This window comes from Chelmon rostratus, chromosome 7 (assembly GCF_017976325.1).
Source record: "Chelmon rostratus isolate fCheRos1 chromosome 7, fCheRos1.pri, whole genome shotgun sequence".
Classification (NCBI taxonomy): Eukaryota; Metazoa; Chordata; class Actinopteri; order Chaetodontiformes; family Chaetodontidae; genus Chelmon; species Chelmon rostratus.
Window position 1 is genome coordinate 4,157,595 of NC_055664.1, and position 27,611 is coordinate 4,185,205.

Here is a 27,611-nt window from a genome sequence, read left to right on the forward strand (position 1 = left end):
ATAAAAAAACGCCATAATTTATGGACAAATTATACTTTTAACAAATGTAGAATTGAGCCATTCTTTCCTCTGTTACATGTAACACTCACACCTTTATTGCCTTTCAAAGCTACACTGATTGGCCCAAAGGGGGCGCTGTAATTATAAGTGATAGGCTGACGATAGGAATACGAAAGATTATTCAAACTGATTTTTAGTGTGCTGTTAATGGACATTATATTAAAAACAACAAGTTTTTGGTTGAACTGCTCACAGCCAGTTAACAAATGTAGCCAAACAGGAAGGAGGGAAGGAAGAAAGGAAGGTAGAAACAGGACACACCTCCACAGAGAGAGAGAGGGAGGAGCCATGAGGAGAGGGGAGGCAGGAGAAGGCGGGGTCTGCGGCTCCAGACTGCAGGGGCTGGCGAAGCGGGGAGGTAGGGGATGACTCCACCTTTGGCATCCCATACATCTGATTCAACTGGCCCACTGTCACATACTCCTTCCCAAAGGCATCACACACACACACACAGAGGGGGAGGAGAAAGACAGACAGCAGTGAAGACACACGTCAGCAGCAGGAGGGAGACATATCAAGTACACTTAGTGACCTTCTGCATCATGAAGGTGTGAGGGAGGGAGGGAGGGTCTGAAAGGAAACACCGAGTGCATTATAACACACAGCGGAGGACAACACAGTTCACACACTCCACATTAGGGTTTGACTGATACACGGAGCCTCTGATCATATCATTCACCCCCAGCAGGCTGCCATTAAAATACGCATCCTCTACACAAGCTGAAGTCACTTTCCATGTCTTTATTATTAGTTTCTGTCACTAGGAGCCAATCAAAACCTGCTCAGATACTTCCTCATCTTAAATCTGGTCATTTTAGAGCAGGCATGTCAAACTATACCATAAAGAGCCGTGTGGCTGCAGGTTTTCATTCCAACCAAAGAGGAGCGCACCAGGCTGGAATCAATTAATCAGCTGATCTCAGTCCTCTGCTGATAACTAAGTGATCCCTTGATGTTGATTGATTGGCCTGGTGTACTCCTCCTTCCTTATGGAATCAGTTTGACATGCCTGTTTTAGACTGTATCGTATTTAGGCACTGTCAAGGCTGATCTGTGTTTAGACACATTAAATACTGAAGCATGTGTAAAGTTCTGCTCATCATGTTCCTTCAGTAGAATAACATGCAAGTAATGATTGTTTTCTTTAATCTGGCCATCCTTTCTCCACTAATCAATTAGTTGTTTTGTCATTAGCATGTCAGAAGATGTTGAACAACACTGATCATCCTCAAATGTGTTTCGTCCCCAACCCAAAAATACTAACTGTCATAAAGGACTAAATAAACTGGAAAATATCATGTAAATGTAAAAAAATATTCCAAACTATTAATCGCGAATTAAAATAGTTGCTGATTAATTGAATAGTTGACAACTAATCAATCAGCACATTGTTGCAGCTCTTTTCTCGCCTCATTTCCTGTCACATCTGTACTTTCTGCTATTAAATACAGGCAGAAAAATGCCCCCAAAATACCTTGTTTTGCTATTATTAAAACTCAGGCATTGTACTAACACTGACATAAAAATATCTAATTATACCCAAGTTATTTTACAGTTTAACTACAGTTATCAATACATCACAGCAGACCTGCGTTCATCAGTCCAACCCTAATGTTAGCCTGTGTGTTGCTGACAATCACAGATCCTCAGGTCAGCTACAGATGGAGGGTAGCTGCTTCCACCACAGGCTCAAGTAGCAGAGAACAAAGCCAACAGCAGTCAGTTTGATTAACAGCAAACCAGCAGAGGGAGCAACATGACATGAAAATGGAAGGATGGAGAGAGAGAGAGAGCGAGAGAGAGCGAGAGAGAGAGAGAGAGAGAGAGAGAGAGAGAGAGAGAGAGAGGGGAGCACAAAGTGAGAGGCAAGACAGTAACGAATCAGGACAGAGACAGACAGGAAGTGATGGTACCTCACAGGCGCCAGCTAATGCAGCATCTACGGCAAACGAGCGGCCGTGAGAGGCGGGCTTGCTGCGTTCGTGGTGGCCGCTGCTGCCGTACATCTTATAGACATCCGACAGCTTCATGTACTCCTGAGCGCCAACAGCCAACGGCCAACAACAGTCAGACAGGATGAGAAGCGGTGAGGACAATGCTGTACCGTACTTATTATGCACAGCACATAAACACACACACACACACACACACACACACACACAAGCACAGGGCCCATAGGTTACGTGTTGAGGAAAAAAAGAAACCTGGCTGTCCAGGTGCTGTTGTCATAGCTACACGGTGCACGTGACAACGGACAGACAGGAACACACCGAGTGACAGGGAGTGCATCTTTAGCATCACAACCAGCTGACACACAGGATGTCGCGCACAGGTACCTTTTGTTGGCTGTTACAACAACCAGTGATGTAGTGGTAAATGAGAAGATGATGACCTCTACTTGATAATCACCATGAGGTTTAAACAACCTCTGAAAAGCACTGATTTATCATTACACTCTTGTGTTGCTCTGATTGACGCTGGTTGCTCATGTGCACATAAAGGACATGGGATTTTATGTGGCTTCCACTACATCTCTGGGCCCAAAACAGACAAAACCCAACATGAACTGAAAGCTACTGTGCCGGCTTTGAATAAAGTTGTTGTGAACTATGTTCTATTGGAAGAAGCAACCCAGCCAGGCACAGTAAGCCACAGGTGCAATTAGAGCAGAGGTGTGACCACGACACTAACAGTACAATGGGGGAGCAGCGGGCTTCATGCGGGGATCGTTAGTGCGGTTACCTCCGTAGGGCTGCTGGGGTACAACTGACAGGGAGGGGAGGGATGTAAGTAGGAAGGAGAGGCTCGACAGAGGGAATGCTGGGAGGAGTGGACGTCCTCCAACAACAGGTCTGCCTCGCTGATGTGGAGCGCTCCCTGTTTTAACAATTCAGGAATAAGTGCTTTTAATGCCCACAGAAAACGTAGGGGACACTAGATACAAGTTCCACAAACTCTGTTACAGCTTCAGACAGTGCTGTCCAACGGCACTCAGATAGTCCACTAATGTACAATTAGTTTGCTCGACACACCGATCATCAACTCCACACTATAAACACATAACCGCCATAAATGTTTCGATTAGTCTGATGTGTTGAACGGTTAGATTCAAGATTATACACCGACACATCTCTGCAGCTCAGGGAATCAGCTGAGTCAGCAAAGCTCCCCTTTTGTTGTCAGGCCAGGAGCTCTGAGTGTGGAAGTGTTCGGTGCATACACGAGAGGTTCAGTGGCTCTCTCACCTCTCTCATGGCAGTGGAGGACTTGGGGAAGCTCTTCCCCCCCGTCAGGCTGTGGTATCTCTTCTCCAGGGCTGACAGCCTCTCCTTCTCCTGGAACACAATATCAGGATCATTGTAAACTGCTCATTTTGAGATCACTGCAATTATCTGTGTGGGGTGAGTGTGAACTGGTTGGCATGTACCTTTTGGAGCATTTGCAGCGTGAGGGTCCTGTCTTTGGCCAGACGCTCACACTCCTGGGATGCCTGCAGGCCGAGCTGGCTGGCCTGGTTCTCCAGAGCGGACACCTTCTCCTAAATGAGCCAACACAGAAAGGATTCAATCTTTAGCGCCAGCAAAGACAATAAAGCATTTAAAGTGTTGCGCAACTTTCTAAATACCAGAGTGGAAGCATGTGGCAGTGCAAAATGAAGGCACAGACTTTAAAACCTCCATGTGGTAACACCAAATGTCTGTGCTGGCATTTTGTTGGTGTAAATAATAGAATTGTTGAACAGAAATATTCAATTCCTGCGCTGACGTTGCCTCTGCAGAAAGAGCGTGAGCAAACTGCCTCCAGATGGTTGAAGCTTGTTTGGCTGCTTCCTCTCCGCCTGCTGTGTGAGTGCACTGTGGAAGCTCCACATAGTGTACATTGTGATAGATTTTCCACTGGCTGCTTCAGCTCTTACGCCAAAAGCCCATACTGTTTAAAGCATACTCTGGATGCTGTTGTATTGCAGGTGGTCCACAGGCTGTCAGCGTCTCCTCACCTTCCTCTTGGCCACACTGCTGTGGTACTCTGCTCTCTCCTGGAGCAGCTGCTGGCTGATGGTTTCTCTTTCCTCCTCCAGGCTGCTTTCTCTCTCCAGCTGCTGAAACTCCAGGTCCTCAAACTTTTTGGTTCCTGCTTCCAGTGCCTCTCCGTCCTGATGGAGTGCCCACATACAACACGAGCGGTTACATCACGAACAGAAAAACACGCCGTATTACACTACACACAGCTCGTTTTAAAGCCATCCACTATTGTCAGACTAGCGTAGCTGCTGACAGCACAGCGAAGACACCTTGACTTTGACATTTGAAATAGTTAAAAACATTTTCCCAGCATGGCTGAAGCTCTTTTTGGGGTGAACTAAAAGCACACCGTGCTAAGTCAAGCAGACAGCCATGAAGAACATGCTTCTACTGCAGCACAGCCACGGGTGTGTGTGTGTGTGTGTGTGTGTGTGTGTGTGTGTGTGTGAGACCTGTCGTTTACATTAAAATAACTACTTTGCACAGGAAGATCTAACTTATTGTCTCCTCCATCACTTGCACTCTACTCTTCTACATAAACTGCTACAGAATAAACATCTACAGCTACTGCACAGCTATAATATTGACTCATGAAGTTATAGTACAAATAGTTTGTGGAAAAATATGTGAAAAACCGTATGAACAGTGCTGGCTTCAGTGTAAATGTATAAACTAGTGTGTATTCCAGGTTTATCTCAGGTATTTTCCTTGCTGTTGTTGCTCTGCCACTGTGTAGCTGCTCAGTTTTACAGCACTTCTGCAGCAGAAGGGAGATGAGCGTTCGTCTGAAGGCTCTTAAGAGTCTTCGTAGCACTTGTGAAGGACCCGACAGCCTGCAATATCAATTCACACTGACACTGCAGTCTGAAATGAAAATGACTCATCTTAGCAAGTGGTCAAAATGGGAACAAAGAACTCTAAACATCAAACATAAGACAAAAGTCAAGCACTTGGGGAGAAACTTTTGTTCTATGTTTAGACGTTATTCTACTTAGCAGCTAAGACTGAAGTATTCTTCAGCTCTGCAGACCGGTCCTGAAGTCCCAACCTGTTCGTTATATACTCATATGTCAAGCTCTACTTTGTACTCTCTGAATATGAGCCAAACGAATGAAATAAAATAACAGAGCATCACTGTCAACAAATAAATGCTGCCTACGCTAATTATTCTAACTGGTCAGAATTATTCTGTCGAGGTGCTAAACCAAACAACAACATTAATTTACATGACAGGATGAGAGCGAGGGAAGACAGAGAATGATCTAGTCAGGCCTAAGTTAATTGATTAGTGAGCAGTTATACAATTTATGCGAGCCATGACAAGTGACAGAAGAGATGCAGATCAGATTCACACATGCAGTGCAGCGCGGCCGGATCACATGACGCACATTCGGCCGAAATGCATCGCCAGCAGCTGAACTGACCAGGAGCCTTTTGTGTGCTCCCGTGTTGACCCGAGGGTTTCAGTAGCATGTAGGTGTGATGTGGAGGAGGGAAAATTCCTGCAGCTTGTGGTAACAGGCTGTCCGTGAGGGGCACTGAGAGGACTGTGGAGGAGTGTGTGTGTACGTGTGTGTTTCTGTAAACCTAATGTAGTGGGCCCCTGCTAAAGGGTCAAAGGTGGGAGCACTGTGTGCGATGGCATGTGCATACTGCCCTACTAAAGCCCAGCTAACTGTTCACTAACCACAGGTGTGAAGAGAGAAGTCAGCCTGTCTACTATTAATATTTCCGTGGAAATCAAAATAATTAATTGATTCACAATTTAATACATTTGATTATTCCATTTAAAGGTGGGTTAACTGCACCAAATTCCCTGAATTGCAGTAAAAAGACAAGATTGCAGCTCCTGAGATCTGCTGAACGAGCTACCTTTAGAAGGGGTTTTATTCTCCATCGATTGAATTGTGCAACTGTTATTATGTCCGTCTCATTATGTGGAATGCTTCAGGGGATCAGTAAGTTACTGTAAGTTTAGCTTTAGCTGAGGCTAACTGTGGCACACAGCTAGCTTTCACCTGATATTTTGGTTTTTATTAGCTTTTCTGAAATGCATATGGTCCAGCAGCTGCAGATGTCCAGACATTATTAAACCAGAGTGTATTTACTGCAGTTTGGTTTGGTTTTTAATCTGCAAATCTAAAAGCAGTTTCCATAGAAATCACACATTCCAATGGCACACTGTAATATATCTATACAGTAAAATAAAAAGTCAGATTCAGCTCTTAAACACAATTGTGATCAAATGTAAAACTACTACATGTTTGCTTCTTTAAAGCAGTATACAGTGTGTGGTCTCTACTGATGAAAACACTATGGACTTGACATAATTTGATAAAAAGATGCTACATGTTTTTAAAACAAACTAAATCTAAAATTGGTGCTTAATAGCAAATACTGCGTCCGTGAGCCAGGCCCAACACACCGGCTAGAAGGAACTGGGCGGGTGGATGGTGGCTGATTTCAGGGTAGATGTGTGTGTGTGTGGTGATACTGGCTCAGGTTTTATAGTTTCAAAGGGGCATGCTACTGCAAACTGAAGTCCGTCGGTGGGGGGGGGGGGGGGGTCTATGTGCTTCTGTTTCATTGACGACCCACCCTTTTGAGCTGTTCCTGCAACTGTTCCCGCAGGGACTCGGGACAGTTATGAAGCTGGTTCTTCAACTCAGCGTAGCCCTCCTGGAGGCTCTGCAGGGCCCGGCGCTCTGCCTCAACATTAGCCCTCTCCTAGAAAGACACAACACACACCCACACACAGAATGGATGGACGAGGGGAGAGAAAGAGAGAGAGAAACACACTGCTCAAAATCCACGCCATGCAAATAAAAAAAAGCCGTAAGGTGTTAGCAACAAACACGGCGTAACGGATTTTTAGGGCTTGGCAGGGCACAGAAAGCAGGTGCTGAATTGTCGGGATGTTACCACTGGCAGTGTGGCATTCACACACCGCTCATGGTCTTAAAATAGCCAGAGAAGCTCATTCCAACTCTCACGTTTTCCTAAAACAATTCAGTTCATTTACATTTACATAATGGCTGTGAGTGACATCTAAGGAGCTGCTAAAATCACTCTGTGTGTCACTGATGACTACTGGCTGTAAATATTCTGAAAGAACCAATAAACCTGTGAGAAAATTGCCCCATAAATCTACCTGACATTTATTGGCCCCAGAAACTCACATGTAATAATCCTCATCAATGTTCATTTGACAGTGGTGACGCTGTTTCAGCTGCTCCAATTAAACTACAGAAACTTCATATCTCTCAGGCGTGGCTCCAGTTTCAGGGCCAGGAATCAATCAATAACGACTGACTGTGCTGTTGCTGGCTGTGTTGGAGCTAGTGTGGCTCCAGTGTGTCACCTGACACGTCTTCATTTTGATGTGCAAAACTGAAAAGGCTGAAGTCTTTTAGGACTACCAGCACTGACATCTAAAGTAAAAAGCAGGGTTCAGAGTCAAAAGGAAGCTCGTGTGAAGCTTTGAGTAGCTCTAGGAGACAAAGCTGATTCATTTTTATACCATAACGGCAAAAATCTTCTAGTCAAGAGCAGAACACAGGTTCAGGGAGAATTTACTAACTCCTGGGGTTTCCAAGTCAAATGCTGAGCCAATTTCATGAGAAACATTCCCACGTAAGAGAGATTTACAGATTCATAGTGCGTATCGTACCAAAGGTTTCGATCGGGGTTTACTGACTCAAACAATCATGAATGACACGTTTACATTTTGCTGAGATCCCTGTGGATCCCTCACTGGGGCAGTTTGAAGATACAGACAAAACCTTTAAAAACCAACAGTTCTTCATAGCTACAGTTAACATGTGGTGTGTGTAGGTAAAAAGGACCCACATAAAACCACTACAGAGAGCATGCTAGCACTTTGAACTGTCCACTACCAGAACACCCAAAGGCCTCTTGAGGAACCCGTGCACTACAGAACCAGAGACTAGAGAGCCCAAACAGCTGTTGGAGGGCAGCTTTCTGGCCCACAGAGTCTGTCATGCAGACAGTGAAGACACAGGCAGGCACAGTGGATCAGAGATCAGAGAAGTGTGAGTGCTGAAGAAGCAGAGAAAGGATTAGGGGTTAATGGACATCGTTAGTCAGCGGAGTCCAGCTAAGGAGAAAACATGAGAGCGAGCTGCTAAGGTGGAAACATGCACGAGAGAATACCCAAGTAGCTAAATCCAAACCTTTATTGTGCCCTTAAAGTGGTTTCAAATTCTGTCTGTGCAATACATTCAGTTCTACAAGTCAAAGACGCCGGCACAGACAGGAATGCTGACTCATGTGAGGACACCGACAGTGATGAACCGGCAGGGAATGTACGAGATGAGAGAGGACAGTTTAGGAGACTGGAAAAGCACAGGCAGTGAGTGTATGTGTGTGTTTTCTCTCTTTCCTAAGTGTCAAAAAATGTACATAACCTCAGCAAATATCTGAATCCTGTAAACTTGCTGGATTCGGATAAAGCATTTCAAATGTGAGCTTATCCGCCGCTGTCTGTACCTTATCCTTCTCCCTCTGGATGGCGCTCTCCAGCTCGTCCACCTTGTGCTGCAGCTGAGCGATGATGTCCGTTTCGGCCTCTATCTGGTCGAGCTCCGCCTGCCTCTCGCCCTGCAGCAAGGCGCGCTCCATCTCCGCCTGGAAGCGTGGAGCAGACAGAGTCACGCAGTGTCACCGCTGCATCGGGACTAACATCAGCCTGAGCTTCAGGCCTCCTCGGAGGAACAGGACCACATAGTAATGATGCTGTGACCATGAACTCTGTTCCGCTTCAACTGCAGCTGTGGACACTTGGTCTCTTCTATATTAAAGCTTTAGTTTAGTAAAAACATACTGTTTTCGTAGATGTTTTCCTCCAGTCTAGGCTGGGCTTAAACTGAAGTCAAATTATATTCCATTAGCATCCCCTTCCTGTACTCTACCTCTTGTTTGGACTCCTGTAGCTGCTGCTCCAGCTCCATCAGCCGGGTTTTAAGCTCATCGATGCGAGCAAGAACGCGAACCCGCTCGTCTTCCAGGTAACCCAGCTCCAGACGGCCTGCGCTGCCTGAACCGGATGAGTCCTCATGCTGCAGGGACGGAGAACATAGGAGGTGAGGCTACAGGGTAGGAAGGGAGGGACAGATGTTTCAACCTTTCATTTCACTTCAGACACTGTATCAGCCTGCTGTAACGGGCCGTACATTAATAAAATCTAAGAAGGCCTGCTGCACTGTGATAAGTATTCATGAATGATTTTATGATTACTGTTATTATGTTTTCAGTGTTCTGTGGTTCACAGGGGAGTCACTAGTGTCACAGGTCTAAATGCAGCTTCAGTGGATTTTCCAGCCAAGCAGAAACAAAACTCTCTTTTGCTACGAAAATGACTGAAAATGACTTCGAAAGGACTGGATAATGGCACAATAAAGGCGAGTCTATTGGCAGCTTAAATCCAGAAATGTTGGCATTAACAAACCCCTTCTTGTCACAGAGAGAGGCAGAAGAAAGGAGGGAACAGATTGTAAATGAGAATCATGCAGGAGCTCATGTGAAAACAGAAGCTAAAATGCAGCCTGCAGCCCTCCCGCAAACAGCCCAAGAAGCCGCTAAACGGGAATTTAAAAAGAGAGAGAGGTGGAGAGAGTGGAGCTCTGCGTGCAGCTGACGTATACTTCTGCACACTTTTCCCACAAATGCAGGAAATATTAACAGGACTGTAAATGCACTGTCGAGTCATGCACCTTAATGTTTTAGCCACTCTTTTCAGACTACCTACAGACATTATTCCACCACTTCAGACACTGTACGCCTTCGTCTTCACCACTCATGCTTCTTGTTTTTATGGTCATGCAGGGTCACTGACATATCAGACATATGAGTTCAACATTACATTACATGCATGATGTTCACATCACATGCAGCCATGTGAAACAATATTCTAAACAATAACAGCAACTCTGAACAAGCACGTATATCTTCAAACATCACCCAGTTGGATAGGATTTTATGTCAAGAGTCTGTACTGTTTGAAAGTCTATAAATGAGTGAAAGCAGATGATGTAAGGAGTCACTCTGCGTATTCATTTGTTCTTCGTGACTTGAAAGAGCTACAGCGTGAGAGAAGAGGGCACTTTAAGATCCCGCTGGTGAAGCTACTAACAGGGGAGCCCTCAGACGGTGACAGTGTGTAATGTATTAAGTCCAAACAGTTCTGCAGTTGGTGGTAAAAACAGCTAGGAGCCTAAACAGCTGGGTACCTTAATGAAATGTGAAAAAATCTGTGTTGATCCTTTGTTGATTGTTCTGTCAAAGAGATCTTGGGAAGAATGTTTTGTACAAACATAAAGCTATGGAGCGGGCATTCCCTCATCATAAGATTTCACCAAGTATATGAAGTGTACAGTATGTTCAGGTGTAAGGTTGTGCTATGGGTGATGACTACCAAACTCATTCTGGTAAAGGACCCCGTGGAATCCCCTGAATCTGACTTAAAGAGCCCCCGGTTTAGCAAAGCCAAGCACATCGCTTGCACATGTTGGTTCCACTGTGGCATGCAGAGAGCGTCTTTGTCGGGAAATAAGCATCCCCTCTGACCTGTCTGTCTCCATTGTGCAGTGCTGATGCTGTGCTGGGAGCAGGAGATGTCCTCACCTCCTGATGGGTGCTCTCAGTACTACTACACTCCTCCTTCAGGTTCTCCTCGTCGCTCTCTCTCTGTCTCTGCAGCAGACGGAGCGAGGCCGAGGACGGCGTCCCCCCGAGGACATTCTCCATGGACGGCCTCCGCCCCAGGCCATCTGTCAGACCCCCAGGGAAGCCTGTCCTCCCTGAGCCCAGGGGCTCCAGGCCGGTGCTCTCTCCTTTGTTGTATTCAGCACAGAGGTTCAGGATGGTCTCTAGTCGCTGTCTCTCCTGTGGAAAAATACAGACACAACCAGAGAGGGACATCAGTGTAGGGTTCGATAGCTCTCTCTTTCTTCACCTCTTCCCTTTGACGTCTTATATGTAGCAACAGAGTTTGGGTCTAAAACTGTATGTGAGGGGACTCAAAGGCTGCTAAGATACCCAAACGAAAAAAGTACAAATCTTGCTGACAAGTTGTATGAACTTTTTAATAAAGGGCAAATATTAGCTTTATATGTGATATATTAATGTAAGGCCACATCAGATTACATCCAGCCACGGTCAGGAGTATGTCCCTGCTGCCTAATTTCCTGTCTGTGTGCTGGCTGCTGGGGTTGATAACAATCTGAAGATGGCCTGATGCCGATACTGTCACTGAGAACACTGAAATATGAAATATATAAAACAAGCTAGCTCACTGAGAATGCAAAAAGTACACCTGCCATGTCCCAGAGTGTTCTATCTGAGCTGAATTCCAGTAACCTAGCCAAACTGAGAAGAGATGAGACTCCTATCATCTACCAACTTCTAGAGAAATTCTACCACACAGTATTCTAGTTACTGGGAGGTGATATTTTCCCTGAAACAGATATCCACTGATGGTATTGTCGATCAGCTTGACAAACTTTACCTATTCAGTTAAAAAGTAAACTATGGCATGATCATCATTCAAGATAATGCAGGCTGCTGTAGTGTGGGAAGAATCTCCAAACGAACACAATGACTTGTTGATAAGCACAGGAACAGTAATCTGCAGGATAGATTGGCCACCCAGCCTCAGCTTCAGGAAGAGCAGACATGATGTTTGTCATGATTTCTCTCACCCCTGAAACAACACAGCAGCCCACGCTGCCCTCTCCCCCGGGTGAGACTCCGCGGCCGGTTGTCCAGCTGTCGCTATGAGGGGTCAGCCCACCTATGGGACAGGGTGAGCTCTGAACTCTACACGTCAGCTGCTGTCTGCTGCTGTGTGCCCCTCTGCTGCAGACACAGCGTCTCTGCGCTGACTCAGCAGTGTTTCAGAGATTATATAAATCACTTTGTTACATACTAGAAAGAAACGTTTTTTAGATTTTCTATCACACATGATTGATCTTTGAAGACTGAGGGAGCTGCTCAGTGGAACATAACTGTGAGTGCTTTTTGAGTCCAGTTTCAGCTGGTTTGGATGAAGCTGGTTTTTGTAATGGTCAAATTTGAACAAACTGAATGCTCACACAACTGGAAGCTCAAACCAGAAACATCGGCTTTGACAGGAACTCATATTGCTCAGCTATAGGCGCGACCTCCTCAGAAACTCTCCTCCAAATAACAAAAGCATCTGGAAGCGGTGGTACGTTATGCTCTTACGATCTGGTTCAGGCCGTTTCTGTTCGTGTAGGAACACTTGGCAGACAAAATTGTCCTCACCCACTTAGAAATGCCCTGGTGGATTTTCTCCCCCAGACTGCAGCGAGCACAGCTTTCCCACTGAGGGAGCATCTGCATGATTAGGAGCTACAGCTTGAACCTGTAATCTGGGGCTGGTTAGCTTTTAACTGAGTGGGTGGGTTAAAAGACCCCTTTGGGCTGTGGAACAGAGCTGTACATTCATGAGAAAACAGTAACTTCAAACACTCACTGGCAAGTCTACAACTACTCACGAGTCCTCCCACTCAACATCTGCACACGGATTAGACCACTCAGCGATCCAACGCCTGTCTCGTTGTTGTCAAAAAGCTGATTGTTGTTGTGTCGTTTGAGTTTCAGACGGCCTTCAAGCTACCAAACCTGCGTGATGGATGAGGAGCAGGATCACAGACGGATTTCATACCGTTAAATGTGTTTGGCCTCAACATAAATCAACTTGACGCGGCATCAAATCTGACATCTGACGTACAAACTGTGCTAAAATTATGCTCCTAATCAACTGCACGTTGACAGATAGGCGTGAATCCCATATTTTCTGATTTCTCATGTGGGTCTTTTAAATGCCAGAGAAATTGTTATGTTTGGGGGTTGTAGCTGCCACAGGCACTGAAACCCTTTGGTTTCTAAGTCTGTAGGTCTCTCTGTAGATGTCATTAGCAGGTCCCTTAGGACTCTGAGTGCTGGCTGGAGGGAACAAGGTGGTACACAACACGTCAGTGTGTTGATCAAAACCTTTTTACTAGATGCCAAGCTCGCACTTCCCAGTTGGAGTACTGAGAGTTTTGGCTTGAACGACATAATTCCACAATAGTTCAATGAGGCTATGCAAATACAGGCCTCTGTTTCTGTTGAGAGGATGAATAACACATATTTCCCAAAATACTGCAAATAGCTTTTTTCTAATTAACATCATGAGTCTATTAAAAAGGTTTCCCAACCATTAACCTGAAATCTGGCTAATTTTCACTTGGAGCCTGGAGAGAAGAATGAAAATATGGGTTTACTCACTCTCATGGTGGACACTGAAGCTACCAGCTCAAGCCTTGAAATGAGGCACACATCGAAGCCAAGACAGCTTGTTGGAAAGACAGATGAACAAATATTGGCCTTTTAAAGTCAGTAACACCCCCCCCCCCCCCCCCCCCCCCCATGACAACACCATAACAACACCCCTCTGGTGGGCTGGGAGGACAAGGGAGAGATGGTGACAGCAACAAATGTTATCACGATAGCAGAGTTTTACAAAACTACCATGAAAAACAACAGCTCTTTCAATACCACAGCAAAAGACCTCTAGGCACACACATCTTTTTTTTTTTTTTAAATTACCAACCGGCACACTGTGCTGGTACAGTCACTGAACACACAACAACACATTTGTAATAATGGTAATAGTAATGCTTAACGGTTGTATACCTGTTCTGCACACCTGATCCAACTATATCCCACACACGACACCCTCCACCCACCTTATTTCAATCAGGTGTGCAAGATGAGTTTCTAACAGTTTCTACTGCACTCTGTAATGTGTTTAAGCCTGGATGCAAGTGGGTTTCATGTAGGATTGCTCTGAGAGTGTCCTATTCCTTCTTAGCCTACTATTCATTGTTTTCATCCAAAGGCAGTAGATCTGTGTCTGTAAACAGCCTGAAGCAGCCTCTGTGAGCCCTGCTCTGTCAGCGGGCCATGCAGAGAAAAGCCAAGTCACAAGTGTGAAACCAGCAGCAAGGTGATGCACACAAAAACATACAGATTAGTTCAGCCATGTTTGCTCAACACCTCCTCCAAAGCAGTGTAGTCACACACTGAAGTCATATTTAATAACCATCTGTGATACAGACATGGACTTTCCTGCCATGATTCATCACTCATGTCAGCCAATGAAACATCAGATTTTCTAAAAAAAAGCGTACCCTAGAAATATATCTTTATCATTAAATTCCTTTATTGTCTTTCAAGACTACTACTTGAAAAAACAAAGCAGTAAAACTTTAAGGCAGGTAGGTTACATTAGGCCAGAGTACAGCAGTGTAAATCCCATACATGTGAGGCTTTACAGAAAGCCTTCGTGCAGGGTCAAAGTCCCCCAGGCTCCGAGTCTGTGAGAAGGGAGGGGGTGATACTTCCAGACAACCGAGAGTCTGCGGAGGAATGCCTCGTTCCCAGAGCTCTCCATGCTCCAGCCTGCATCCACCCCCAGACACCAGCTCACACATTCCACAGGCCTCCACCTCTCGCCCTGTGGGTGGCTCTCATGACAGCGGGGCTTGACAAAGACATCTTGAGGTTGAAGCTGCTGTTGATGATGATGATGATGATGATGATGATGCGCCTTTCAACGTTTTGCAATTCCAAATGTTGTTGAGGTGGGGTTTTCGAAATCGGTGACGTGAAAATTAAAGAGTTAGACTGTGTAACAACAAAAGGGCCACAGCAGACGACATACGACAGACATAAACAACATCGGTGCAAACACGAACACACAAACAAACACATGCTCCGACTCTTCACGTGTGTGGGTCCTTTCTTCCATTTGTTGCGTGCTGGACACATCCCAGAAGATTAGTTTGAGAGCGCTGCTGTAAACACATCATCCTTACAGCGAGTGGAATCAGACACACAATGGCCTTAACTGTTGTACTGTTGTGATAAAATCAGTTTTAATCCGTGACATACCTCAACGCAGCGTAACGTAGAGAAGAGTCAAGAAGTCAACAAACATCAGCTAACATTGGGCAAAATAAGCTACTGGTCATACCAGACCAAGTGAGGCTGTGGTGCATAAACCCCGGAGTGTGTTTAACAGAGCAAGGGTGCGTTTAATTGCTTGTGAATTCCACATTTAATTTGTAAGAAGAAGATTGTGCTATTTCATCTTTGAAAAGTTACACAACGTTGCTTTAAACTCATTAAGGAGCATTATTTAGTGAACTGCTGTCTTCTCTTTGTAGTCTTTTAATGGATGCAACAATGTTGTTTGGTTAAACGCATTTTCCAGCACAATAAAAGGCAGCAATTAGGAATGCTCCCATTCATTTATTCTCATATGAACCGGAGACAGTCTTCTAATGTGACATCCTACATCTCACTCAGTCAGCTCTGCTTGATTTAGTCAGCGTGGTCCCCTCATGTTACTCTTTACTTGGCGTATTTTCATCCTCCCAGCAGTCAGCATCTCTTCCTCATGTCTCCCTCTCTCCCCTGAGAGCCAGCGTCTCCTGTTTTCTCTCATGCCCTTTAATGTTTCTCCCTCCTCTTCGCCTCCTCCTCCCCGAGCACCCCGGGGCCATTCCCCGTCTGCGTACCTTTGATCAGAGCAGTTACTTTAGTGTGCAGACGTTTTCTTCTTCGCCGTGTTCGCCTACGTCACAGGCGTGAACACAAATCTCACGCGCGCAGGGTTTCGAGACTAAACCGGGAAACTTCAACAAAGCCTCATTCTCCGCATGATATCTGCGAGCGCTCCGTAACAGTCTGCAAAACAAACCCCATTCATGATCAGACTCTGATCCTTGGAGGGTTCATCGTGTTCAGGTCCCAGAGGAGGAACAAACAGATGATCCTAACAAGAGATGCTCCTATTTTATTTTCTGCTGCTGCTTTTTCCTCCCCCTGTGGAACACATAAGCATCAAAGCCAGGCAGGGGGAAGAGGACGAGGAGGCTCTCCAACCTCTCTCAATAATAAGCTGGTGGTCCTCCATGTTGATGTCGCTGGCACTGATCTTAAAATGAAACTATGGAGTAGTTGCTCCCGGTGGGGGCGGCTGGCATTTAAACCGGCGAGGCTTCGGCTTCAGCTGGGATCCAGGCCCCGGAGGCATCTCTCTAAGTGAGGCCTGGATTCCCGTTATCGTGTCAAACGCTACCAGCATAGAGATGAGAACATCAAAGACAAGATACAGTGATTAAAGGCTGGATGGGAGTCGTATTTTAGCATTCTCTAAACACCGCTGCTGATAATAATCAGCTTATGGCTTGATTATTGTTGTAGGGTAGAGATAAAACCAAGCCTGCAAGATCCGCAGTCAGTTGCGTCAGCTTCGTTAAGGTTAACAATTTGCTGTGCATATGAAATTAGGAGATTAAATTCCAATAACCCCCAAAAACTATAAGTCAATAGCAGCTGGTTGGTAGTAGTCAACTGCTGAACTGTATATGCATGTGGGAGTGTTTAGCCAGAGGAGATTTACAGAGCATAGCAGCCAAAGTAAACAGCAGCACACAGTTACCCAGCTGTCACGCTGCAGGATGTGCACAGCCGCCTGCTCGACAGCCAGGTCACTACCAACGAGTCCTACGACAATCATGTTTATCATTCGTAGTATTACTGCACATAGAGGACTGGCAAAAAAAACTATTCCTGATGATTCCAAACTATCATTTTTGTTTCTGTACATGCACCATGCTGAAATTTATTTTGCAATATATTCATGTATACGTTCTTCTAACACATCTCCAGTAATTCATTCAGGTGGTTGATGGATTAGTCGATCTGCAGAAAGAAAATCGATGTTTACGTCATGACTTGAATGAATGTTTGAGGAACAGCGCTGTTACTGTTCTGCTTTTATTGTGAAATTCTAAAAAAGACAATTTGTCTCCTTTCTCCATTTAACGTAAAGCAATCATCCTCTGTCTCCCAGACATGAATAATCCTCCATCTTTCCTCTAAAGCAAACTCTGGCATCCATCATCATCATCATCACCACATGCCACTAAGCCTGCCCCACAGCATGACGGGGTGACCTCTTGAGCTCTCTCTGGAATTAGCTCAATATATGAGCTTCCTGATAAATTCTTCCGGAACTTTCTGAACTATTTCTGTCATTTCATTTTTTTTATACAGTTTGGAGGCTGACAAGACTATAATGCCAGGAACAATCCTTGTATTTAAAAACAACAAAACATGTAATGATACTGAAACTACGCAGAACTTTTCAACAGCTCCAGAGACAGACTCATGGTTGGGTGGGACCACATGAACATCTCCCACAGCAGCTTTCTCCACGTTATTTCCATTCTTGTTGAATGGAAACAGCAGGTTGTTCTGTTAAAGCACAGTACTAACAGGTTTACTGCACCTGATGAGGCACAATGTCGCTTTTGGAGCTATGTAGTGTTTTCTCATTTATTTCCTGTTGCAGGATTCGACTGATTCGCTTTTGAACGCACATACACAGCAAGTTTCCACCTGCCCATAAACACACGTAACATATTTCTCAAGGCTCGACTCGTAAAGTTTCCCATGTAGAAAAAGCAGCCTGTAGTCTGAAAGCTCCCCTTGTTAATGACTGAGCCGGCAGAAAGCTTAACCACAGCATCACATGAAGGCGACAGGCCTTTCCAAACAGGACATACATTATCCAAACCCACAGCAAAGACCCCATCACAGGAACATCCGCAGTCTATTTAAATCCAGCCAGAGAGCAACAAGTGGCAGAGCTTTGTTAATATTAGCAGCGGCATTGGTTACCTTCATGAGTGCCGCCACGCTGTTGAGAAGGACCGGCTTCTCTTTAGCCAGAGTGAGCAGATACACCATGGCCTGCTCCCTGCTCAGACTTCGTCTCAGCGCCGGCACAGTCCTGCTGCCACCCAGCACATGATACCGGTCCATGACACACACACACAAAGACACACACACACACACACACACACTCAGGTTCTGTCTACCACAGCTCTGCAACAGGACTGGAAGATGTAGCTGCTCCCTGTGCTTCTACACGACTCCTCCTGTACTCGAAAGTGATTTCACAACTGGCTGTGCTACTTTGGGACGGATGGAAAGCAGCCTACCCCTCGACTCCCCCTCCACCCCCCACTCAGGTCTTGTGAGAGGTGGTGAGGACTCTGCATGAACAGGGGCGGAGTTAGAGATCTTTATGTTTCAGGACTTCCTGGACTGGTAGGAGGCTTGCTGGTTGATTCTAAGAAAAGCAGGGGGGCTAACTTTATACACCACTTTGCACTGTGTGCACTGGCTGGGCTTACCTGAAATAGGCTTTGGATTCAGCTGTTAAATGCAGAAAACTCGCAGGTGTAGATAACTGGTTTCAAACACGCTCTGAAGTGCTTCTAAGCTTAAAGGCTGAGTCAGCCAATGCATATTTGCACATAATCTGCCTGCGTGTAATTATTTCTCTTTTGAGTGTTTAATAATGCAGCAGATTAGCGCAACCATTCGAGGTGGTTTGTCGTGCATTTCACATCAAGGAGAAGCACGTACACACAGACCTTTCCAGGGATCAAAAAGGAAGGAGGCCACTGGAAAAGGTGTTGCTTCCTCTGCTAACATCGTAGTTGGGAGTTTGAAATGTACTTGGACAGCAGTAACAATGGACCAATTTATCTTAGCTGCTGACAAAACACTTAAGCACTGTGCCTAGCATTTAGATACACCGAGGTCTTTACTGGGTGAGGAATTAGCATAATGGAGCAGGCTGGATGATGTGGTTTTGCTTGTAGTGGTTTACAAGAAACATCAAGTCTCTGCAACACAATCCTCGATGTACCTAATGTTTATGTAGATGTTACTATTGTTGTGAGTACTGATTCCCACTCTTGTATTTATGAATTGTCTTTGTATTATTGAGACAAATGTTGTAATATTGTTGTTAAGAATATTCTAATATTCTTAACATATTATAATATTTTTCAATTCAAAATGTCAAACGTTCACTGTGAGGATGTGCTGCTTTTCTTTGACCTATGTGGTTGTCCATTAAATGTATTTGTGTTTTGGACTGTTGGTCAGACAAAACAATACATCTGAAGACCTCAGCTCAGTTTTCCAGGATATTGTGATAATAAGTTTTCACAATTTTCTGACAATTTACTGACTGATTGTACAACAGATGAACTGAGAAAATCAATAATAAAAATAATTTGTTTTTGCATTACAAATGCATTTTGAAAAGGCTCAGATTTTGTGTTATGCTCTGATTATAATCATTACTATGCCGGTCTTAATATGCTTCAGCGTCTTACTATGTCCTGTTTCAATGAAGACCCAAAGTGTTCAGCATGAAATAGATAAATAAAACAAACAAATGTTAGAACTCCTGGTTTGTTGTTGTTAGATATCCTGGTTTTCCAGGTGTGAAACAGGTTCAGGTTTCAGGTGTGAAAACAGTTAAGGGCTTTCTAATGTAGATTTTTTCAATTCAAGCTAACTTTTTTTATATTCTTTGTAAAGCATCTTTTAATCACAAACTGTCCATTAATCAGGGCTGAGTCAATAATGTAATTGCCTACCCACTCATTTAAAGGAAATTAAGGAAACTGCTGTGTGATGAATTATATGTATGAAGTGGAGAGTATGTTAGAAAGGTGTTTCTAATGGTTTTTTTGGTTCATTTCCTCTAAATAAAGTTTCAGCATGATTGGCTGTGTAGCCGTTAGACGTGAGGGGGTGAAATTCAACTGTGGTACTGAATAGTTAGATGACCCCCTCTAGTGGCGAGGTCACAAAACAGCAGACTCCTTACAGTACTAAGAACAGGATCCAGCTAAAGCTCCAAACAACTGCCTCCTCCACTGTATATTCTCTCATGATCAGTTCAATATCATGGAGAGTAAAAGCAACAGTGCATCAAGTGACATGATGCGTCCTAATCTGGCATCTTGTTTTCAGTGGAGGAAATCCACAGCAGGCACATTTGTTGGTGCTGTCTGAAGACTGGATTACTGCAGCTTTCCTTTGGACGGGCAGAGAATCAGACTTATCTCTGTCCCAGATCGAGACTCTACTCGACTGTCTCATCTGTTGGAGCCGTTGAGTTTTCAACCAAAAACAGTAAAAATCACAGTAATCTGCCGCATGATGATTTGAACCACTGACACAGACGCACAAATGGACGGGTTGATCCTGTCGTCTAAACATACACTGCCGTGTACTTCTTCCCTCTACAGTAAAGTACAGAAAACTAAGTATAATTGTGCAGAAAATCCCCTTCAGCGTGAACAAAGTTCCGCCCGCTGGTCAGTGGGTTTACACTGCACTCTGTATCAGTGTAGGTGCAGGATATATTTGGCAGCCTAGGTGGGCAGGTTTGGTGTCCCGCAGTAGCTGCTGGACATATTTGGACGTGCCCTGTAAGATGGTGGTATACACACATGGTGTTCTGTTCGCCAGCGCGAGGGTATATTTGGTCCGCTGATCCTCGTGGACACGGGCAAAGATTCCAGCCATGCAGGAAAGTCTTTTCTCTGTGTCACGTACGGCCGACATTTGCGACGCCCTGCTGGGCTGGAAAATGACAGAGCAGAGCAGACACAAAGAGAGACAGGGGAGAGAGGGGGGGCGATGGAGGAGACAGGGCAGACTGGCTCAGGTTGCTGGTGGCAGCCTGCCCTATGATGAAGATAAAGGCCAGAGTTTGACTTTCTTTTAAATTGCCACTAAATCAAATCTCTGCCTCAGGCGAAATATTCTGAAGCCCCATCCCTGATATTTCAAGGGCAACGCCGCAAAAAAACTGAGCTGAGCCCAAAGAGACTTGAAAAAGCCTCATGCGAGCCTTTGTTAAAGATGCATTAAGCAATCTGTGACCTTCACCAACCTCCACCAGCAACCAGTAGGGATCGCAACAACAGATCTGCCTCTCCACAGGACCCTGGCACAGGCTGCCCCTCCTCACGTTCAAGTCATGCTAGCTAACAAGAGTGGAAATCAAACAGTTCTTCACAAAGAGAGAACGTTTCACTGCGCAAAATAAGCTCAAATGTAAAAATAGCAATTGACAAAGTGGTATTCCAGCTTCTTTGTCATTTGCTATTCTGGGTTAAGAGGGAAGCTTCATAGCTTTCATAGCAGCTGAAATGTTTTGCAGGGCCAGTGGCACACAGCGACGTCCTGAGGACTTCATTCAGAGTAGACACACATTGGTCTGATCCAACACGTTACAAAAGGTGACGAGGCAGCCTACGGTCTGCTCGTTAAAATCAATGGTGCGATCTTAACTCGCAGCAGAGTAAAGATGAGGTCATCTTCCATGGACAGAAGAACGGCGTGTGTGTGTGTGTGTGTGTGTGTGTGTGTGTGTGTGTGTGTGTCTGCCACAGGCGAAGCACGCTGCGACTCAGTTCATATGCCAAGTGTGTTTGCCAAGACAGCGTGTCAGTCAGACAGACGGCCATGTGGAGACAGCAGTGCCAGGCTGGACAGCTTGGATCAGCTGGACACGGGGAAACAGTCCTCCCTGCAGACCGGTCATTAGAGGCTTACCTCCAGGCTCCGGAGGACGACATGAGGCTGAATTAGATGACGTTTAAGGAGTTTTCCATGTCATTTGACCAATATGGGTGCCGTGAACCTTTTTGAATGATTCCTGCCCACAGCTGATATTTCAGACATTTTTAAATGTTTTATTTCTCATGTGAAAATGTTTTCAGCGTTTTGCCTGGATGGAGAGGTCTCCTCTGAAACACCCTGCTCAACTAAATCACTCAGGATATGGATACACGTACATGTACGTTGCATGAAAGTCTGTTTAGGTTAAAGGGGAAGTCCAGCGACTTAGCATTATTTTATATCGGCTGAAACATGTTCAGCCTACATCAGCATAACCAGGGCTGAAGTATTATTAGATTAGTGAACGTCTGATGTGACTGTTAGTGATTTCTGGCGTGCTGGCTGCCATGGAAACTGAACGCTCACTGACTCAGAGCCGGCCAAGTATTCAGCTAAATAAAAGAGCTAAACTAAATAAAGTTTTCAAATCAAAAATGGTAAACAGTGTGTTCATTCCTGAAATAACGTCAGCTAACAGTCCGCTCTCTGATTTGCCGGGACTACTAATCAATGCTTGCCAAAATAACGGCGGGGAGAATGCAGTTATTCTACATATTTATGTACGCACGCTACGCAGACCTACAAAACACTGCATTTGTATTTATGTAACATCAGTGATTATTAACCCCACCTTCAGTGGATGATGAGACAAAGCTTCACAGTTTTACTGTAAAGAGCCCGGTGGATTGACTATGAAATTAGCTGCATTATACCAACATACTGGATGTCAGCACCACCAAGAGTCAGCCAGTCAAATCAGTTGTAATATGAAAAAGCAGGACAAAAAAACCCTTCAAACGGCCTCTGGCAGCGTCTTCAGAGCGCCTTGGATCATCATCTTCTGTGAGAGGACTCTTCAAAGAATCTGCCACCTTCACCATTTAACATGTGAAGGTGAAGAGCTTTCAAGCCTCCTCTTAATCATGTTATACACACACAAAATATTACCACATTCAGAAATCATTTCACTAGTTATATGAAAAAAATCTCCCCTCATGGTCCATTTTAGCTTGACCGAACAATCAGATATCAGCTGATATTAGCTGCTGCTGATGTAACAGTATCTGTGTATATGTTGGCTAGTGGGTAACAAGAAATGCCAAAGTAGGTTTGGATTAATTTAAAAACACAATCACTGTTACAAAGTTTGAAAGGAAAGACGAGTTGATTTTTACACTGTGAAATGTCTTAGTATGTGCATCCAGTATTGGTCAGGCTATAGTCCACTTAGATGGGACGAAGACCAACAGAAAATTCTGAAAAAGCCATCCTAGAACAGAGGATCCAATCTCCTCCCTATACACAACCAGCTGCTATCATGTGACCAAGATTAAACTAATGGACAGGTTTTGACCATGTGGGGTTTCAAACTTTAACATCAATACCAATATAATGGGACAGACGGTGCCACAATACATGCTTTTGCTAATATTCATTATTGTGTAATGGTATTAAAACAAAAATAAGTATGGAGTATTACCAAAAGCTTTCCATTAATTAGTGAATTAGTGTGAAAAAAAATGAAACTATAAATATATGAGGTTAAGCACTTCATAGCCAATGGGGTATGAATCAAACATACAAAATTAAACCCCATTTCAACAACACCAACAGGCTAAAACATATTCAAAGTTCACCAGCCTGATATTTATCAGTACACGAGTGTATGAGTGTAGCTGGAGTCTCCCAGCAGCCTCCCGCTGCCTCTGAGCTGTGTACTCCTGTTGATTTCACAATAAGACTCGCTTCCCTGAATAAACCTCTCCGAGACTCACTGTTCACACAACTTTGTTTTTTGGTAATCAGTTGTATGAATGAGTAGCAGGCTGTGTGTGAAATGATTTAAATGCAGACGCTCCTGGGCAAGAAAAATCTGTCATGACAGTGAGTCAACTGTGACTAATTACAGGCCCTGCAGCTCCACGCCCTGCCTCCTCGAAGAGCTGCGAGTTTCTGCCGTCGAAAAATGCAATAACGCACCGTGCTGCAGAGGAATCCTGCCTCCGAGTCTCAGTCCCTGTGCGCCTCATTCACCTGATAGAAATGTGTTCTTGACCTTATGCGCCAGGAGCTATTTGCACACGTCTAATGTAAATATTTTGTGCTAGTCCAAAGGTTGCTGTGGCTTATAACCTTTCAACAAGAACAAAGGCTTTAGGGTTTGACTGGTTAGGGTATGTGCAGGTGTGAAAAACCAGAGCTCACAGCGTATATATTACACATCAAGACTCGTCTCGGCTGTCATCTTTTCTACTCCTCCATGTTCATTCTCATAGGTCGCCTCTCGGCTGGCCTTAGTTGCTGATGTTTACAGTAACTCGCCGTGGTGTTGGGTTTGTGGGGAGTTATGTTTTATAGAAGCCACCCTAACCCCAGACCTAGCCCCATTTATGGCCTCAGCACTCTCTCTGTATACTGGCTCATTCACTGAATTCTAAGGAGAAAAGTCAAAATGTTAATTCTTCACCTGTTATGCAGAAGCAAGTTGTATCATGAAAAGATACCTTTGTATGTCTACTATCGGTGCCATGAATAATAAGCGATGGTGAAACCGATGCCAAAGCCCACTATTTCCTATTTTCTCAACAGGCGCAGTCATGAGACATCTGTTTGATTACAGAAACACCTTGATTTTTCCCCTAAAGTTTGTGACCGAATCACAGAGTAAGGTACAGACTACTAAGGCCAGAAATTGGGGTAGCTTAACCATAGCCCCAGGTGATGGTCAACCATAACCTAACCTGAGCCCTGACCATTAACTCGAGTGGCTCTCTCTCTCTGGCCTTGTAACATACAGCCCACTTCGCTGCTAAGGGTTAAACACAGTCTCAGTGTATGGGTCTGGCCCTGCCAACACACTGTTGCCTCTATAGGAGGTACCAGAGCACGACCTGGTGCACAGAGGGCACATCGCCTCAGTCATCCAGCTGAGCCGCCGTCACTCAGTCTCACACTTTAAAAAACACCCATTTTGTAATTACAAGCAGGGCGCACAAACGCCTTCTCATGCAGGCACGAACACATAAAAAGACTTTTATAAGGACTTTGTCTCAGGAGTTTCATTCAGACTGGCAGACAAGTTCAAGATGTCTAACGGCGCTCCCTCCCCCCCTCTGTTCAGTTTAGGAAACAACAAACAATGCGGTTGCTATGGGCTCATCTGGGCACCCTGAGACTGCATGTCAGCAGCAGTTTAGACAGCAGACAGCCAAGTTACAGCCAGTTCACTGAGATGGTTTATGGGCCTGGTTATTCCTGCTTTTCCAAACAAACATGGAGATACTGCAACTGTTACACTACCCTCTTCCAGGTCATACTGACTGAAGCCTCTGCAACAATATTTACAACATTTCATCGCACACTGGAAGTCTTCTAGTGATGATAATACAAATTAAATTCTGTTAGATGGGTTAGAAGGTGCTTGGGGGAAGTTGCTGACCTGTCTGAAGACCCTCAGTAAAATCCTCTCACATCACAATGCAAAGATTTCCTTTGTCAAACAAAATATAAAATCATATGCACGCTTACTTCTGCCTTCAACTCATTTCAACAGACTCGGTTTAACAACAAAAAATCTGCACAAACTCTTCAAACTACTGGTGCAGCATGACAACAGAAACAGCTGCCACCTTTAATTCAGAATACTGAATTCAGTCAGACTGCATTTTACTCCATGGTTACAAACAAACCCATTACTGCCCCACACAGACCCTGAATCAGTGGTAGGATTTCAGTCCCTTGCTCAAGGACACCTTGCAGAGATGAAGAGCACTGTAGATGTAAACACCAGCTTCTCTCCATTAACAGTCCCACACTCCTACAAATGGCCTTGGTCTTGATCTACTAATCATTAATTTATCAAGAAAACAACAGCTTGTCCAATGTGAGCCCTATTCCCAAGATTGATCTGGTCAGGGATGAACCATCAGTTTTAGTGGAATGATAATATCAGCATCTCAATATCTGTCTAAACCTGACAAACTCTTGATAGCATTAAGACTAGTTATCAGGTTCAAACAACTCAGTTGTAAACTGCCCCAGAGTCATAAGTAAAATATTTACCATTTTCCAGATCAGCTCAGGAAATGGGTACAAACCCTGTGACACGTCAAGTAAATCTGCTTTAACCTCTAAGTCAAAATGTAACGAATGAAATGAATGATTTTTGTTCACTTGTTCCAGACTCACCAGTCTCTCCATTTCCTGCTCTCGAAGCCTCTCCTCTCTCTGTCGTCGGTGGTACTCCAGGAGTTCGTCCTCATTGTCGCTGATCTCTGAGATGCTGTTCTTCCTCTCCCTCATGCCAGGGTGCAGTCTCCCTGCAGACATCTTTCTATGGGTCCTGGGGCTGGCTACAGGGGACGAGCCAGGCAGGGAGCCCAGACTGTAAGCAGGGGACAGAGAATTCCCAAAGCTCGCCTTCCGTACTCCCCCTCCTCCACCACCCTCCATCATCATAGAAGTAGGTGACGGACTGCGGGCTCGGATACCCCGGCTGCATGCTGACTCCTCGGATGTAGATCCAGACTTGCGTCGGAGCCTTGGACTCTCTGGGACAAACTTGCCCAGACTTGAGGGGCTATCTGGAGTCCTCAATGTGGGGACTGTTCCTGGGAGCGCCCCTGGGAGTACCGGGACCCCTCTCCTAGCCATTGAGGGGCTAAGAGGTGGCAGTTCTCTCATACTGCTGCCCCCTCCACTGCTGCCGTTCAGCTCCATGTTTCTCCTGGCCATGCGAGGGCTTTCAGGGGGCTGCAGTGAACGTGGATGCTGCTGGAGCGGTGATCCTTGAATGATGTGTACAATGGGGTCCAGGGGAGGCTGGAAGGCTCTGGTGGGTTGGGAAAGCTGCCTGGAGGGGTTGGAGGTTAGGGAGCAATCACCTAGGCTGTTCTGCTCTCTGAAAGGACTGGCAGGCCTTTCCTGGAGCACCGTGGCTGTCTTGGTCCTGGGACTGGAGGGCGATGGGGACGGACAGGTAGGGAATTTGGGAGTGAGTCTGGGGCTACTTGGCACAATGTTTCTACTACTGAGAGATTCAGTAGAGGACAGAAGAGGGGTCTGTCGTGGGCTCTCAGAGCCATCTTGACCTAGCCCTCTGCGGCTTGGCTTGGGGCTTGGAGGAGCCTCTATTAAGACCTTCCTCTGCAACCTGGGGCTTTCCTGAACCTTCTGGCCTACCCCACTGCTGCTAAAGTTAGGCAGTATGGTCCGTGGCTGGGGTACAGGCGGAGGCTGGGTGGTGAAGTTGTAGCTAGAGGAGCGTACAGGCACTGGCGGCAGAGAAGAACTCTGGTCCTGGGGTCCTCCACTAGGAGACGGGCTGGTAAAGCTCCCACTGCTGGCCGCTGAGGGTGAGGAGAGGGGAGAGAAGGGAGGGGATGTATTCTCATAGCTGGACCCCACAGACATGGCCCCTGGGCTGGTAGGAGGGGACAGCAGATACCGGCCCCCTCCATTGACCATGGGCGATAGAGGAGAGTGGGGAATGGGTTGAGCTCCAGGAGGCTTTTTGCCCTCCGAGGAAGAAGGCTGGGGGTCATCCATGACTAGGGAGTCCATGATGTCCTGGAGGTCCTTCTCAATAGAGCTGACAATTGCACTGTGCTCAGACTGGACTCTCTCTCCCGGAGCTGCGGGAGACTGGGCTGGACTGTCCTGGTGATTCCCATTGACCAAGCTCTCCGTGTCTGAGGGCAAGAAGACAGACAAAACAAAGTTGTCTTAAGAAACAAAAAATACAAATGGTACAAAATAGATATTAGTTGTGTACAATCACTGAACTGGGAGTCTCTGAGAGTCTCAATCGCCAAACTGAAGAATTCAAACAAACATACAATTCATCAAACCTCAACGGAGAAAAATGTTGGAATGGCCTTTCCTCCAAACATATGCACCAATAAAACAAAGGTCACTAGGCTGCAATCGGAC

General features: G+C 45.3%; 1 protein-coding gene across 9 annotated transcripts in view; it reads right to left on the reverse strand.

Moving 5' to 3' along the window:
* phldb1b (pleckstrin homology-like domain, family B, member 1b) overlaps positions 1–27,611 on the reverse strand; it is a 107,772-nt gene that overhangs the window by 16,531 nt on the left and 63,630 nt on the right. For 5 of the 9 annotated variants that reach the window (XM_041940746.1, XM_041940749.1, XM_041940747.1 and 2 more), the window contains 8 exons: positions 25,869–27,370; positions 10,668–10,985; positions 9,014–9,160; positions 8,592–8,729; positions 6,681–6,809; positions 4,058–4,213; positions 3,488–3,598; positions 3,306–3,395 (listed from right to left, as the gene is read on the reverse strand). In XM_041940746.1, coding sequence (XP_041796680.1) covers positions 3,306–3,395; positions 3,488–3,598; positions 4,058–4,213; positions 6,681–6,809; positions 8,592–8,729; positions 9,014–9,160; positions 10,668–10,985; positions 25,869–27,370 — 2,591 coding nt within the window. The remainder of the gene's footprint in view (positions 1–3,305; positions 3,396–3,487; positions 3,599–4,057; positions 4,214–6,680; positions 6,810–8,591; positions 8,730–9,013; positions 9,161–10,667; positions 10,986–25,868; positions 27,371–27,611) is intronic. The other 4 variants (XM_041940754.1, XM_041940752.1, XM_041940748.1 and 1 more) reach the window with 3 other exon arrangements.